We start from the raw sequence: 15,550 nt of genomic DNA on the forward strand, positions 1-15,550 counted from the left end.
CTCCTTTTCCCCCTAATTTTAGGTTTGGAGATGTTTCTTTGCAAGAAAGTATTAATCAAGAAAATTTTCAACTTGTACAAGAATATTTTTCACTATTTATGGAAAAGATGCCTCCTGATTGTAAGTATATGAGTTGTAGGAAATATTAACAATCATTTGTTGATTAAAAATCTTTCGCAAAAGAGGGCTGTGAGTAAAGTACCACAGCATGGGGAGTGAAAGTGCTTTGAGATTTTGTGAAGAAAAGGACTGATTGCCAAGGTGGCATGTCTGAAGCCTACCTCATTACTTTGATTGCCATCGTCAGTGTGCCTGGTGCTCATGTTAGGAGATGGAGTATAGAAAATGCCATGGTTTAGAAATATGGGTTATAATTAAAAATCTCAATTGAGTCCAATAAAATTTTTATACAATACTATAACATTTAAATACCTTGATCATTTGTTTTTAATCTTTTAGATATATGAGATATGGTACATAAAGATAAATTCAGATAGGATATATGTTCTTCAATGGAACGATAAGTGATATAAATTATAATTCTCCAATGTAATATTGTTTTATAACTTAAGGTATAAATTCATTGGATGTACTCACTGCACCGATTTATGTGAAAAATTTAAACATCTAAGCTGATAGACATGTTTTAAACTTTGGAAATGCTTTCTCCATTATTCATCAGGGTAGCTCTTTCTTCAACTTGAGCTCTCAAGTATTTGAATTTTGGACTGACCAGGACTTCATGTATAATTCCCCCCAGATATGTGAGAAAAGGAAAATAAGCTTAACAAGAAAGATTAAATTCTCACCAAAAGCCACAAAATCTACTTGTCATCAAATTATAAGTAATTTGTTCATTGTTTTGTGTCTGATACTTGGGCTCTCTTAGACAACAGAGTGTTTAGGTCTTCTCATAGCCTAGCTAGGATTGTTTTATGATATTACAGTGATCCATGCATCCACGTGCAGGTAGATAGAAGAGTTCCCTCCCTGATATTTACACTGTAATTTTTATATTATTGTATTTCATATAATGGATTTTTTTTGCCAAAATTAAATTCTTCAGAGGGAGAGTCTTTAGGATCCAGCATACTTTGAATTATAAATTTGTTAAGTTCACTAGGGTTACCAGTATGTGAATAGAAAATTACTTCTCTTTAGCGATTAACGAAGTTTACTAAGACTTCAACATTGGTCATTTCTTGCTCCAAAGTTTGCTTTTTTCTTATTATTGTAAAATAATGTCAGAATTTTCATTTACTCACAACTTGACTTCTGTATACATTGATATGTGAAAACTAGTTATGCTCCTCAGCCCCTCAGCATCGCCATACCTGGGAACCAATCAGCAGTGCAGGTTCTCAGCAACTTTTCAGACTCCTGCATCATCTCTGATCTATAGACACGATGGATCTTAGAGAAGAACCTACAACTGCCATGTTACTAACCCAGCACATTTTCTCTCTACATTTTAAATAGTAGTCCATATAACTGCAGATTGAACCATTTTAAATTGAGACAATTACATCTGATTATTTAGATTTTCATGTACCCAATTTTTTGTACTTTGTTATGTTTTGAGGCAAGACCCTCAGATTTTCAGCAGAATCACGTGGTGTTGTCATTGTATTTGCACTCGCAGCAAAAATACAACAAAAATATTTATAGTCACACAGATGTATATGGATTGTACTTCTTGTAGAGATGTCACAACCCTAAGCAGAGCTTGGTGGCATTCCATTCCAAAAGGCAAATAAGCAGCTGTGTCAGGAGTATGGATAGGGTCTACAGAATTCACTAAAATGGCAAAAAAAAAAAAAACTACTATTGTGGTAGACATGACCATTCTAGGTCATTGCTTTAATCTACAAAAATCTATTTTTTTTAGTAAATTGAAGGAGTTCATATTGAAGAACAGATAATTTATGGAGCCCAATACCTTCTTTTATTAATATACTATACATATGCTACCATTAATTTACTAACCCTGTTTGTTTGTTTTTTTTAAGACAAGTTAAATGCTTGGATTCAATGTGGTTTTCTAAGCAAAAATTGTTTCTTCTCCAAATACATCATTAATCTTTATGTGTATTCTCTACTTTTGTCACATCAAGGCTATGATGTATTTGCCCTAGGTTATTTGTTCACTCAATGCCAGATAGCTCTTAGTTTTCTTTTACTCATATAGGAAATTTTGTGAGCAAGTATAATCTTCTCTAAGTATACACTAATTCCATGACACATGTGGATAGTCTCAATTCAATAATCTATAAAAATATAATTTTCCTTTAGTAGCTGCTATGAATGTTACCAAGCCTTTAGCCTTTAGGTGTTTTGTGAGTATGATGTAGAATTAAAGCGGGCCATCAGCCTTGCTTGTGCCCAGTCTAGTGAATTAGCAGCTAGTCTGTTTAAAAGTCTCACTGCCATTGGAATAAACATTCATTTAAATTCATGTATGATCCTGTTCCCTCATCTTCCTTCAGCTGAACAAGGAAACCCATTACTGGAAGGTATAGTGGGCAGGGGACTTTCTCCAGTGAGCAATCATTGTGTCAGTCTTTGCTGAATGTTAGTCTGAAGCAGCTAATATGTATCAAAATATGTGTATAATACGTATCCTCAGGGCATTGATAAAAGGCTCCATTGAGCTGTTGTAGGTTTCCTCCTCCTGGTTTTCTTTCTACAATCTTGCAGTTTTCAGGTGTTTGTGCTCTCTATACAATGTTGCTGTTTTCAGGTATTTGCTCTCTGTCCTGACACCAAGGCAAGGTACTGGAGCTGTTTGCCCCCAGGTCCTATCTGTGATACTCACTAGCACCTTTGATCAGCTGGGGCAGGCTTTAGTACTTCTGCTCACTCTGATCTTTGCACGGAGCTTGTTGCCGTCAGGAATCAGTCCCGTTCCTGACTCCCTGAAGCATTATGACTTAACTTTTGCATTCAGAATAAAGTCAAAGGGCTCTTCGCTAACTCACCAGCACCAATAGCTTCCTGTTTGAAAGTCACTGTGACGTTGTAGATGTATTCAGGAACCTGGTAGAAGGGGCTGGTGAAGTGTTCTCCCTTGCCTCTTTAAAGGAGGACAGACCAACCGCCAATTTATCACATTCAAAGTCATTGTCCTTTTTGTCTAATAGTAATAGCCAAACATTTTATCCAAAATGCAGCCAGGGATATCATCACCTGCATCTATTTAACACAATAAAGGGTGGGCTAGGTAGCACTGTGAGCTAAGAAAGAAACATTAGAAGGGCACTTTTGTTTTAGCTGCTTCAAAGTATCTCTAAAACATTTGACATCCTTGTCATACATAGTATTTCATCCATTATAGCAATAAAAATTGCATATAAAATACTTTTTTAAAAAATCTCAGGTTTGAAGTAAATATAATACTGTCATATATTTCATCGTGCAGATTCAATTTTTGCTGGAACTTTCACACTCAATTTAGCAGACACTGGCAGAGATGATATTATGTATAAAACGTCTTGTCTGGGGTACACAGAGAATTCTCAATAGAGGAATATTGAATGGCAGAGAAACACTTAAAGAAATGTTCAACATGCTTAGTCATCCCGGAGATGCAAATGAAAACAATGCTGAGATTTCACCTTACACCCATCAGAATGGCTAAGATAAAAAACTCAAATGACAATACATGCTGGAGAGGTTAGAGAAAGGGGAACTCTCCTCCATTGCTGGTGGGAATGTAAACTTGTACAACCACTTTGGAAATAAATCTGGCATTTTCTCAGACAATTAGGAATAATGCTACCTCAAGATCCAGCTGTACCACTCCTAGGCATATATCCAAAATACGTGCAAGTATAAAACAAGGACATTTGCTCAACCATGTTCATAGCAGCTCTATTCGTAATAGCCAGAATCTGGAAACAACCCAGATGTCCCTCAATGGAGGAATGGATACAGAAATTGTGGTACTTTTACACAATGAAATACTACTCAGCAATTAAAATCAAGGAAATCATGAAATTTGCAGGCAAATGGTGAGAACTAAAAAAGATCATCTTGAATGAGGTAACCCAGAAGCAGAAAGACACACATGGTATATACTCACTTTTAAGTAGATATTAGCCATATAATATAGGAAAACATAATAAAATCTATACTCCTAAAGAAGCTAAATAACAAGGAAGACCCTAGGGAAGATGTTCAATCCTTGTTCAGAAGGACAAATGTGATAGACAAAAGAAGCAGGAGAAAACAGAAAATAGGACAGAAGCCTACCACAGAAGGCCTCTGAAAGACTCCACTGATCAAGGTATCGAGGCAGATACTGAGACTCACAGCCAAACTTTGGGCAGAGTACAGGGAATCTTATGAAAGAAGAGGGATATAGAAAGACCTGGGGGGACAGGAGCTCCACAAGGAGAGCAACAGAGCCATAAAAACTGAGCCCTGGGGGCCCTGAAGTGAATGATACCCCAACAAAGGAAAATGCAAGGAGAGGAACTCAAACCCCTGGCTCAGATGTAGTCCATAGACTTAGTCTCCAAGTGGGTTCCCTAGTAAGGGGAGCAGTGAATTTCTCTGGCATGAACTCCATGGCAGGCTCTTTGATCATCTCCCCCTTGGGGGTGCAGCCTTACCAGTCCATAGAGGAAGACAATGCAACCAGCCCTGATGAGATGTACGGGGACAAGGGGGCATATTAAATAAATCCGTAATTGAAGCTACAATTTTTTTTTAAATTTTAGCATGAGGGACCATAAACATAATATACCATTAGCATATTTCTAAATAAGTGTTCCTCAAGACATAATTTAGGAAATATTAATTTAGGTCAATCCTGTCATCTGTTAGGAGGGACTTGGGTTTCTGTCTTAGGTTCATGTGGCTAGTGGGACATTAGGGATTCAATTCCACATATGAGGATTTGCAGCTGGGCACTTTCTTCACTTTTTAGCCATTGTTCTACCAGTGCTGTATTGAACCTTCCGGTCAGAATTTAAAATGTTGGACTCTAACGGTATCTGCATTTCTAGCTCTAGGCTGAAATTTTTTTTTTCAATGCAGTTTATTCAGGAACATTGAACAATCCTCGGACCCTGGGGAAAGCCAGCCCACGTCTTAAATAACCTCTGGGTAGCCAACCCAGGCGTGCCACGGGGGCAATGCAGATAGGTCCACATACATGGAAGCAAGCCAGATCCTCGGCCTTAGCCAAATGTGGAGTTGTTCGTGACAGAGGCTATTTAAGACGTGGGCTGGCTTTCCCCGGGGTCAGAGGATTGTTCAATGTTCCTTCTCACAACAGTGTGATGCAGCCATGATCATTCAGGCCTTTACAGCCATTGAAGCAGGACATTCTCCCCAAGCATGGTTGGAAAATTTGTTTTTACATTTGGTGAATTTGTTCTCAGCTCAGTTCCAACATATCTCAGGGACTTTCTTGAAATGAGAAGCCACCAAACATGATCACCTGAGTTTGATCTCTGGAACCGCCATGGTAGGAGGAGAGAACCAATGCCTGTAAGTGGTCCTTTGGCCTCCGCATGTATACACCTACACTCACACACACACACATTCAAAATTTAATGTGCTATAAAATAGTATTCAATATTTATTTCTTCAATATGTATAAAATCAGAGACTGAGATATTTAGCTGTCATTAAACTATTGACCAGCTAGAAGCGTGAAGTACAAACAACACTGAAAACAAGAAAAGAAAATTTTCTGTGTCCTGACTGTTACCTTGTGTTCACAGCTGGTATCTGTGTATGTGTACCTATGTGCAGGTACACTTACTCTTTTTCCTCGTTTCTTTTATACTGGCTATCTAAGCTTTAAATCTTACATTTCACATTCAGCTTCTCATTGCATTTGGATGGCCTCCAAGTGTACTAGCCTCTTCAGCCATCACATAATGGCTTAAAAATAAAAAGACAAGAATTCAGTTGAAAACTCACTTAGATGAGACTCCAGCTGTCTGGAACACTTACATTTCATCATCAGCCAAAGGAGCATAATTAACACACATATACTTTGTACTTCAAAGTACATTCGCCCATCATCTCTCTAGGGAAAGGAAGTTACTATTTCCACTGTCAGTTTCTATGACAAAAAGTTGACACACTCCATGCTAGAAAAGTTCTAGCTAGGAAAGCTAGAACTATGGGTAGGATAATGACTGTTATGCACTCAGAGATTCTCAGAGAATTATATTTCTGCAGGGTTCTAATAAGCCCGCTGATCCTTCCAGTTACATTTGATTGTGAATTCTATTATTTGAACCAATTTCCAACTTTTTCTATTCAGGAACTTTTCTTTCTCCATCTTATGTATATTCCTTCAGACCTGTACTAACTTTAATTACTGTTTCATGTGATTATCAATTCTCTGATAATTTTTCCAAAAATAATCCCCTTTCTTTTTGGAATATCTTATACATGAGTTTCTTTAAAAAAAAATCACCATCAAGATAAGAATTTTTATCTTACAGTAAGGAATAGGTTCACACTAATTATCTCAATTTTTAAAATATACATTTAGGATATAAATATCTGTTTGACCTAGATTAATCCCTGGGTCTTCAATGGTTCAGTTTTATTAAATATTATATCCAATAAACAAAACATCTGTTAAAGGTGACTTAAAATTAATTTCAACTCTTAATTTACAATCAAAGCAGGGAGGTTAGGGGGATGGCTTAGCCTTTGTTGCTTTCCAGAGGATCTGAGTTGAACCTGCAATGCCCACATGTTCCTTCAAAAACATCTGTAATTCCAGTTACAGGAAAATTCATCTCTATTTTCTGGTTCTTCAGGCATCACACATGTCCATAGTGCACAGAATACATGCAAGAAAACTCCACACGCACATAAAAGAAAAATAAATAATAAGTAAAATTCAAAGAGGGTACTGAAAATAGCTTAGTATTCGACCTTTTACATAGTAGTAATGGCCTGCACTATTTGATATGAATAGTCAATCTTCTAAATAGTAGCGCTTTAATTACTGTGAATCTTCAAGCCACAAAGGTGAGACTTTTTGTTCAATTCATCTTTGTGTTCAATTTATATAATCATTTTCCCTCCCAGTTTGCATCACAAAACATCAGAAAAAAAAAGTGGAAATTGCCTTGGGAGAGCAGTATGGGAGAACTAAAGTTTATCTTTATTAGGTAGGTCAAGATAGGTCAAAAGAGAACAGTCTGTGACACTAGTTAATTAATACTTGGTGCTGTCATTGATAGACTGGGAATATCAGTGTCTCAGCTTGTCAAATAAGAGGCCAGTTGAAGTTGAAAGTGCTTTAAAAGAGAAATAAAATGTTAGTTTTATGCTCTTATTTATTCAGTGTTTTTCTTTTTATTTTGGAGACGTTTGGTCGGGGATCTCCTCTGTGTCTGGAAACGAGGCATGTGAAAGTCTCAGAATTCATGCCCTGGTAGATGGGGATAGCTTGACACAATAACTTGCATGTGCATCTCCTAGTTTATATTAGATTTATCCTTCTGGAGATAATAAGGAACACTGCATGAAATAAAGTTCAAGGAAAATAACTAAGATAGGAGTTATATAGTCATTTACAACCTGAGGTCAGGTGCCATTATTTCTGTCTTGCTCATTAGTCAAGACAGTCATAATTACACCTGGATTAAGACGAGAGGACATAAACTCCAGTTATTTGTAATAGTCAGAAGCTGGAAATAGCCCAGATGCCCCTCAGTGGACAAATGGATACAGAAATTGTGGTACATTTACACAATGGAATATTACTCAGCAATGAAAAACAAGGAAATCGTGAAATTTGCAGGTAAATGGTGGGATCTGGAAAAGATCATCCTGAGTGAGCTATCCCAGAAGCAGAAAGACAAAGACACACATGGTATATACTCACTCATACAGACATATAATATAGGATAAACCTACTAAAATCTGTACACCTAAAGAAACTAATCAAGAGGGAGGACTCTTGCTAAAATGCTCAATTCCTATCCAGAAAGGCAAAGAGGATGGACATCAGAAGAAGGAGAAAAGAGGGAACAAGTCAGGAGCCTGACACAGAGGACTTCTGAAAGGCTCTGTCCTGCAGACTATCAATGTAGATCCTGAGACTTATGGGCAATCTTTGGGCAGAGTGCAGGGAATCTTAGGAAAGAAGTGGGAAACAGTAAGATCTGGAGAGGACAGGAACTGCACAAGGAGAGCAACAGAACCAAAAAATCTGAGCACAGGGGTCTTTCCTGAGACTGATACTCCAACCAAGGACCATGCATGGAGATAACCTAAGACCCCTGCACAGATGTAGCCCATGGCAGTTCAGTTTGCAAGCAGTTTCCATTGTAATAGGAACAGGGACTGTCTCTGACGTGAACTGATTGGCCTGCTCTTTAATTACCTCCCCCTGAGGGGGAAGCAGCATTACCAGGCCACAGAAGAAGACAATGCAGCCACTCCTGATGAGACCTAATTGACTAGGATCAGAAGGAAGGAAAAGAAGACCTCCCCTATCAGTGGACTTGGGGAGGGGCATGCATGCAGAGGGTGGAGGAAGGGAGGGATTGGGACGGGAGGAGGGAGGGAGCCACAGTGGGGATACAAAGTGAATAAAGTGTAATTAATAAAGAATTTAAGAAAAAGAAAGGAAAAGAAAAGAAAAAAAGAAAAGAAAAGACAAGACAAGACAAGACAAGACAAGACAAGACAAGAAAAGAAAAGAAAAGAAAAGAAAAGAAAAGAAAAGAAAAGAAAAGAAAAGAGCCTGCCATAGAACAAGGGGACCCTGTATTAGAACACCGCCGCAGGTTTGCCTTCAGCTGCTCTCCAGAAATCATCTCAATTGTCTTTTCCATACTGTAGTAAAAGTTCACATTTATAAAGTTGGCTGGTTAGCCTTAAAACACATACATCACCATTCATTTACCTTAAATGTCACTGGTGGCAAGGGGCAGAAACGCTGACTCAAACTGTTTTGAACAATAAAGTATATTCATTGATTAATGACCCCAAATTCTAGCAGGAAGGCCAGTTTCAAGAGAGGGCTGTTTCAGTGGCTTGGATGAGTGAAAGCAACAGCTTTGCCCGACTTAACCTCTGTGTTCCTCTTAGTGTGTTGATAGTATTATTCATCTAGTCTCCTCATGACTAAAGATGTCTGTTACCTCGAAACATTCCCTAGCAGTGTAATGTAATCTGACCATGAAATAATGAAGTTACTCGCAGAGCTCCTGAGGCTTGGAGCCGAGCTAACCCACTGAGAAGCGTGAACCACTGCTGTTCATCATGAGCACTCTGCCTTTGCTTCTGGTCCTTTTTCTGTTTGGAATACTTGCTGTTGAAGGGACATCACTTGGTGAGCACAGAATATAAGCAGAATATGTAGCTCCTTGCCCGGCCTGTTCTCTTCCATGGGGAGGCGGACGGGAGCCCACTAATGTGTGAATGTGCTGATACATGTACCCATATGTGTGTGAGGAAGATGCTTGTTGTCTTGGATAGACTGTGTTTAGTTCTGATGAAACTGCCTTTCCTAAGAGCAACAGATATGTTTCTTTGTTTCTACAGTTGACACAGGCTTGAACAATGGAGGCCACTCTGCCACAGCTTTTATTAGTTGTATTCTCTCTAGCTTGATGAAGCATGGCAGAGCTGCTCTGCTCATTTTACAGCTGAGGAGAGTGGGCACAGAGCCAAACAGCTCACCCTCAACCACATATCAAGCAGGGGTGGAAGTTGCATTGAAAGTCGTTTTTCTGGAATCATGGCTTTGTTTCAAGAGACGAGAGTTCTAAATAAAAATGTTTTAAAAATTACAAATAAAAATGATTTAGGAATTGAGAGTCAATAACCCAGTATAAAAAAAAAACTTTTGTAAAAAGCACGTATTCACAGATAAAATAAAGGTCCCTCTTCTTTTTTTTCCTTTTTTTAAATTGATAAATTATTTATTACAATGTATTCACTTTGTATCCCAGCTGTAGCCTCTTCCCTCATCTCCTCCCAGTTTCTCCCCCATACAACCCTGCTAGTCCACTGCCTGAGTGAGGTATTCCGTAGCAGAAAGACACACATGGTATATACTCGCTTATAAGTTGATATTAAGGGGGTGGGAGGGTGAGATCGGGAGGGGAGGAGGGAGGGGCTTATGGGGGAATGCAAAGTGAATAAAGTGTAATTAATAAAAAAATAAGTTGATATTAGCCATATAATATAAGATAAACATTCTAAAGTCTGTAGTCCTAAATAAGCTAACCAACAAGGAGGACCCAAGGGAAGAGGCTTAATCAACATTCAGAAGGGCAAACAGGATAGATATAAGAGGTAGGAGAAGACAGGGAACAGGAAAGGAGCCTCTGAAAGATTCTACCCAGCAGGGTAAAGGCCCCTTTTCTGACCTCTCTGTCTGGCTTTCTAACACATAAATTTTTTCCCTTTAAGAAAAGCAACATTTTGAATCTTATTATTTTATATTTTCACATACATTTTTAATATATATCTATATAGTTTTATATAGTTAAACCATATTATTGTGTCATTTTTTCTGGCTTAATATTACGTTTCTAATATCCATTCTAATATGTGTGGCATTTTTAAAATTTTGTTTTTGTAACAGCATACCAAATTAACACTGAAAAGTTTGCCCATCCTCTTTATCAACAGTTTATCTTTTTATTATTTAATGTCATAAACAGTAATTCAATTAGCATTTTGCATCTTTCCTTTCCAATTGCTTTCTAAAACTCAATTTGAAAACTGCCGCAAAAGGCATCTGAAAGACTCTAACTAGCAGTGTTTCAAAGCAGACACTAAAACTCATAACCAAACCCTCGGCAGAGTGCAGGGAATCATATGAAAGAAGGGGAGTTAGTATGACATGGAAAGGATAGGAGCTCCACAAGGACTAAATATATCCGGGCACAGGGTCTTTTCTGAGACTGACACTCAACCAAGGACCATCTATGGATATAACCTAGAACTTCTGCTCTGATGTGGCCCATGGTAGCTCAGTAACCAAGTAGTTTTCCAAAGCAAGGGGAACAAGGACTATTTCTAACAGGATCTCAAGGGTAGGCTCTTTGACCTCCCCCCATCCCCAGGGGAGGAGCAGTCCTGTTAGGCCACAGAGGAGGGCTTTGCAGCCAGTCCTGAAGATACCTGATAAAACAGGATCAGATGAATGGGGAGGAGGTCCCTCCCTATCAGTGGACTTGGAAAGGGGCATGGTGGAGATGAGGGAGGGAGGGTGGGGTTGGGGAGGAAATGAGGGAGCGGGATACAGTGGGGACACAGTTAACAAAATGTAACTAAAAAGAAAAATAAAAATTAAAAAAAAAAGAAAACTAGTAAAAGAATACACAGATGAAGGGTTCTCAGAGGTTCAATTGAACTGTCTAATTTTGGTGTTAGACTAATGCATGAGCACATGGCCAAAACAAGATCTATTGACTTTATAGGTATTTCTAGAAGCATGGTGTAAATTTAAGGCAACCCCATGTTTCTTGGTGATTATGAATTTAGTTGATATATCTGAAGTTATTGTTACATCTTGAAACCCCACAAATCAATAAAATAGTCATTTCTAGTGAGAACCCTTTCTCAAAATAGATCTGATTTTATGCCCTCCATGAATTTTTATCAGGCTTAAAAATTGACACCAGCCAATGGGTCAGGTTGAAAACTTAGATATCTCTAGAATTGCCATTCTAGAGATACAATTAGAAGGCTGGGATCTAGTATGGAAGAGAAGAGCTCTGGGAAGGCTCTGCATTTCAATGTACAATCAGAAAGACATTGGAAAGACAAGGAGATGGGAGACAAGCAAACACATATACCAACCCCGCTCAACACACACAAAGAGACAGAGAGACGATGTGGAAGGCGGGAGGCTAGAGGGCAAGAGGAAAGTAAGGAGACAAAAGAAGATACTGGATATGTAGGATTCTTAGCCTGACTTCTTTCTAATAGCGTGCTGCAAGGGGATGGGGATTTCTAGGAGGCTATTAGTGTGCTATGTTTTAACAAACATAATTACAAGATGGAAGTGGGTGAAGAATGGCTATTTGGTTCACAAGTAGGAGACTTATAGTCTGTTTTCAAAAGACTATTTATTTCCAACCATCTCTATTTCCCCTCCAACTTATTTTGTATCCTACACTTCTTCTCAAATTCAAGACTTTTCCTTCTTTATTCATTATAGTTAAACATATATACACACACATGCACACACACACACACACACACACACACACACACACACACACTACTGAGTCATTTGGTGCTGTTCCTATGTACATGAGTTTCAGAACTGGAAAGCTAGGATTGGAAAATCTGTGGCAGGACTGTTCCCCAGAGAAAACTGATTCTTCCTCTCTCAGGAGACATTGGTTGCCTGTAGCTCCTCATCGAGGGACAAGGCCTTGTGAGTTTCTCCCAACAACTTTGTCATGTCAGTTGATGTGGCTATTATGCTCATCTTGTTGGGGTTACCTCATTTTTGAGATCTCATGAGTGCCTGGGTAGTTTCAGGCTTTAATCATCTTCCACAACCTCTTGTGATACTCCTATCATAAGCTCCCATGTCAACAATGAAAAAATACCTTTTTAGTAAACCTAAATGCTTTGTTCTAAATAGGTTAGTCTGTTATAAAAATGTCAGAGATGATTGTAAAACCCCAACTAATTATAAAGGTGCAAATAAGATTGGGGTGAATTCTAGAGTTCCTAGGAGCTCAGAGACTCGTTGTGAGCTTCCTTTTTGAAAAGGAAAATACTGCTTTTTATGCTAACTGATGTTAGTTTACTGTAACAAAATAACTCAGATAGCAAACGTATAAAAGAAAAGTTGTACTTTGGCTATTTCAAGGGCCTTGATTAATTGGTGTCACTGCTTTGGGCTTGTCAGACTGTCATGGCAGTCATATATGGTAGAGAAAAATCACATTATGGTCAGGCCAGGAAGCAAAAGAAAGAAAGGAAAAAAGGCTGGAGTCCCAAAGTCTCCTTTGAGAGCCCCACCTTGTACCCTAAGCAGCTACAGGGCCCATGTCCTCAAGGTTTTACTCTTCCCAGGACCACCCTTGGAACCACTGTATGCAAGGAACTGCACTTACTATGTGGCTTTGGGAGGGCAATCAACACCCAAATTATAGCATGCATGCTGCCATGAAGCTTCTCCAAGCCAATGCGTTGCAAGGTTTTATACTGGTCCTCTTTGTTGGTGCTGTATCCTTTTGGTGGGTTGCAGCTAGAATTTTTTAGATAGGTAGAATACAAACATGATGCACCACATATAGTAGGATGTTATCTCACAAAAGTTTTGTTACACATCAGATGTGTGTATGTGTGTATGATATGTTACTACCTGGGGTGTCACATTAATCATTTTAATAATTAAAGATTGTACACATAAGGAAGACAATTTAGTAGTTTAATATACAAATAATAACCATCATAGACAAATTATTTAATGTATCTATTACTTCACATAGTTACCACTTTCTTTGTGTGCAAGGAGATAGCAAATATTTAATAACGTGTACATTAATTAATTACTTGTGTTCATTTCTGGATTGCAGCATCAGACTTTACTTTAAATTAAATTAGACTTATCATTTTACATCGGTTTAAAAATGGTTGAAATAGAATTGAATGACCTGGATTCAAAAGAATCTTTGGGACCTTGAAGGTGTGAGTGACTGCTGGTTGGTGTTTTCTGCCTGAAGCTCAGACTCTACATCCCAGAGAGACACTAGGCTCAGGCCCACTGAGAACAGAGATGTGGGGTCTTGCACACTCCAGGTGCCACAGCACTGCTGCCTGTGCCCATGCATTCGCTCTATTTGTCCCTTGACCTCAAATGTTTCTAGAGGCCCAGAGTATTTCCTTTATGACACTCTGCACCCTCCTGTTCTCCTAGAACTACCCACTCTTTCCATCAGACCTGACATCTTTACTTACTGGTCAGACCCACAGTTCACTTCCTTGTACTTAATATGAGCTTGAAAATCTATTTTTTCCTCATTCAATCATAAAGATTTTAAAGGAGGCTCTTACACCATGGATTCTTTCTCTCATGGTTCTATGTCTCTATAAGATTTGTCTATAGGCAAGTCTGTGGTGCACTTTCTTCTTATAGATTGTCCTAGTTCACTGGGGTGGGATGCCATCTCTGAGAGGGTATAGTGGACTGTATAAGAGAGAAAGCTCAGCGAATCTAGAAACAAGCCAGCAGACAGTGTTCGTCCAAGGTGTATGCTTTAGTTCCTGCCTCCAGATTCCTGTCTTGAGTTCCTGCTCTGGTTTCCTTAGATGGTTAGCTGTGATGTAGAAGTGTAAGCAAAATAAACTCTTCCCCAAGTTGCTTTTGGTTTTGCTGTCTATTGACAGCAAATAGCAGCCCTAGGAGTGCTTGCGAGTCGGACTTTCTCTTTGAGAACCGGCGTTAGTTCCACAGTGAAAGTTTGACTTTGAAGTTTACATCATTTAGTAAAATCATGTGCATATTTCTCATAGATATTTTAAATCTTTTTTTCTGTGACATAGACTATATAATGAAAGAATATCCATTTTATTCTGTACTCAAGATACCTGATGTGAGGTATGATTGTTTTCAGTGAGCGTTCCTCTTCCACGCCATTTGTGCTTTTTACGCATGTGCATTGGTACAGAGTTCACTGCGAAACCTCCTCTAGTCTCTGGAGATGCTGTCAGGAACCACTTACATATGTCATTTTCCTAATGAAGCATCTGAAACAAACTAGGAAATTACAAACTCTCATCTCTGTCAAAGCAAATCTGAGTTAGTTTTGTGACTGGAGCGGGGAATGTCTGTTGTGTATCTTCCATGTAATTGGATAAAGTAGACGTGGTCTCATTTTAGTTCCTGAACATCCTGTTTTTTAGCCTTGGTCAACGATCACAGAAATTCCTCATGCCTCAGATAGGGAGCTCCCAGTATTTTTTCATACTACACATTACAGATCCAACACTGTTTTTAAAAAGCATTTTTGTCCTTCTCATTGATACATCGTTCATCAAGTCTCAGGAACATTTGGTTCATAATTGTGCATTGTCTTCGGCTTTTGTGTAAAGTGGCGGCCATTTGTCACCCATGTTTTAGTTACTAGAATGCAGACATCTGAGCTACAGCACATTCCTCGTCCCCCTTTAGTTCCATTCTGCCTTTCGCTGTTGCTTTGCTATCCCCTTGCCCTGTCACATCTGTGCTCACTGACAGCAATGGCTCTTCCTTTTCCTGTAAGGAATACCTGACAATGCCTAGACACAGTTCTCACCGTCAAAATGAAAAGATTGCTTGCTTCTGGTGTCTGAGAGCTCACAGAAGCAGCTAGAAATTCCATAATAGCCAGTAGCTCCCTCCCAAATTAAAAATAAAAATAAATTTAAAACAGATCTTACATGACCCAAAATGTCAATAGCATCAAGACTGCGGAATCTTTCTGTTAAAAAACTGGCTCTATATTTATAAATTGAACTTTCAGAGTTTGTTCACACATGATGTCCAACTTAATATCTAACCTTGATCCAGGTTAGTGGCTTAGTCACAAGGAGAGATTGTATC

At 38.7% G+C, this 15,550-nt stretch overlaps 1 protein-coding gene across 11 annotated transcripts in view; it reads left to right on the top strand.

Moving 5' to 3' along the window:
• Inpp4b (inositol polyphosphate-4-phosphatase type II B) overlaps positions 1–15,550 on the top strand; it is a 796,958-nt gene that overhangs the window by 718,716 nt on the left and 62,692 nt on the right. For all 11 annotated transcript variants that reach the window (XM_060393235.1, XM_060393232.1, XM_060393233.1 and 8 more), the window contains one exon: positions 23–120. In XM_060393235.1, coding sequence (XP_060249218.1) covers positions 23–120 — 98 coding nt within the window. The remainder of the gene's footprint in view (positions 1–22; positions 121–15,550) is intronic.

This window comes from Meriones unguiculatus, chromosome 10, assembly GCF_030254825.1.
Source record: "Meriones unguiculatus strain TT.TT164.6M chromosome 10, Bangor_MerUng_6.1, whole genome shotgun sequence".
NCBI classification, from domain to species: domain Eukaryota; kingdom Metazoa; phylum Chordata; class Mammalia; order Rodentia; family Muridae; genus Meriones; species Meriones unguiculatus.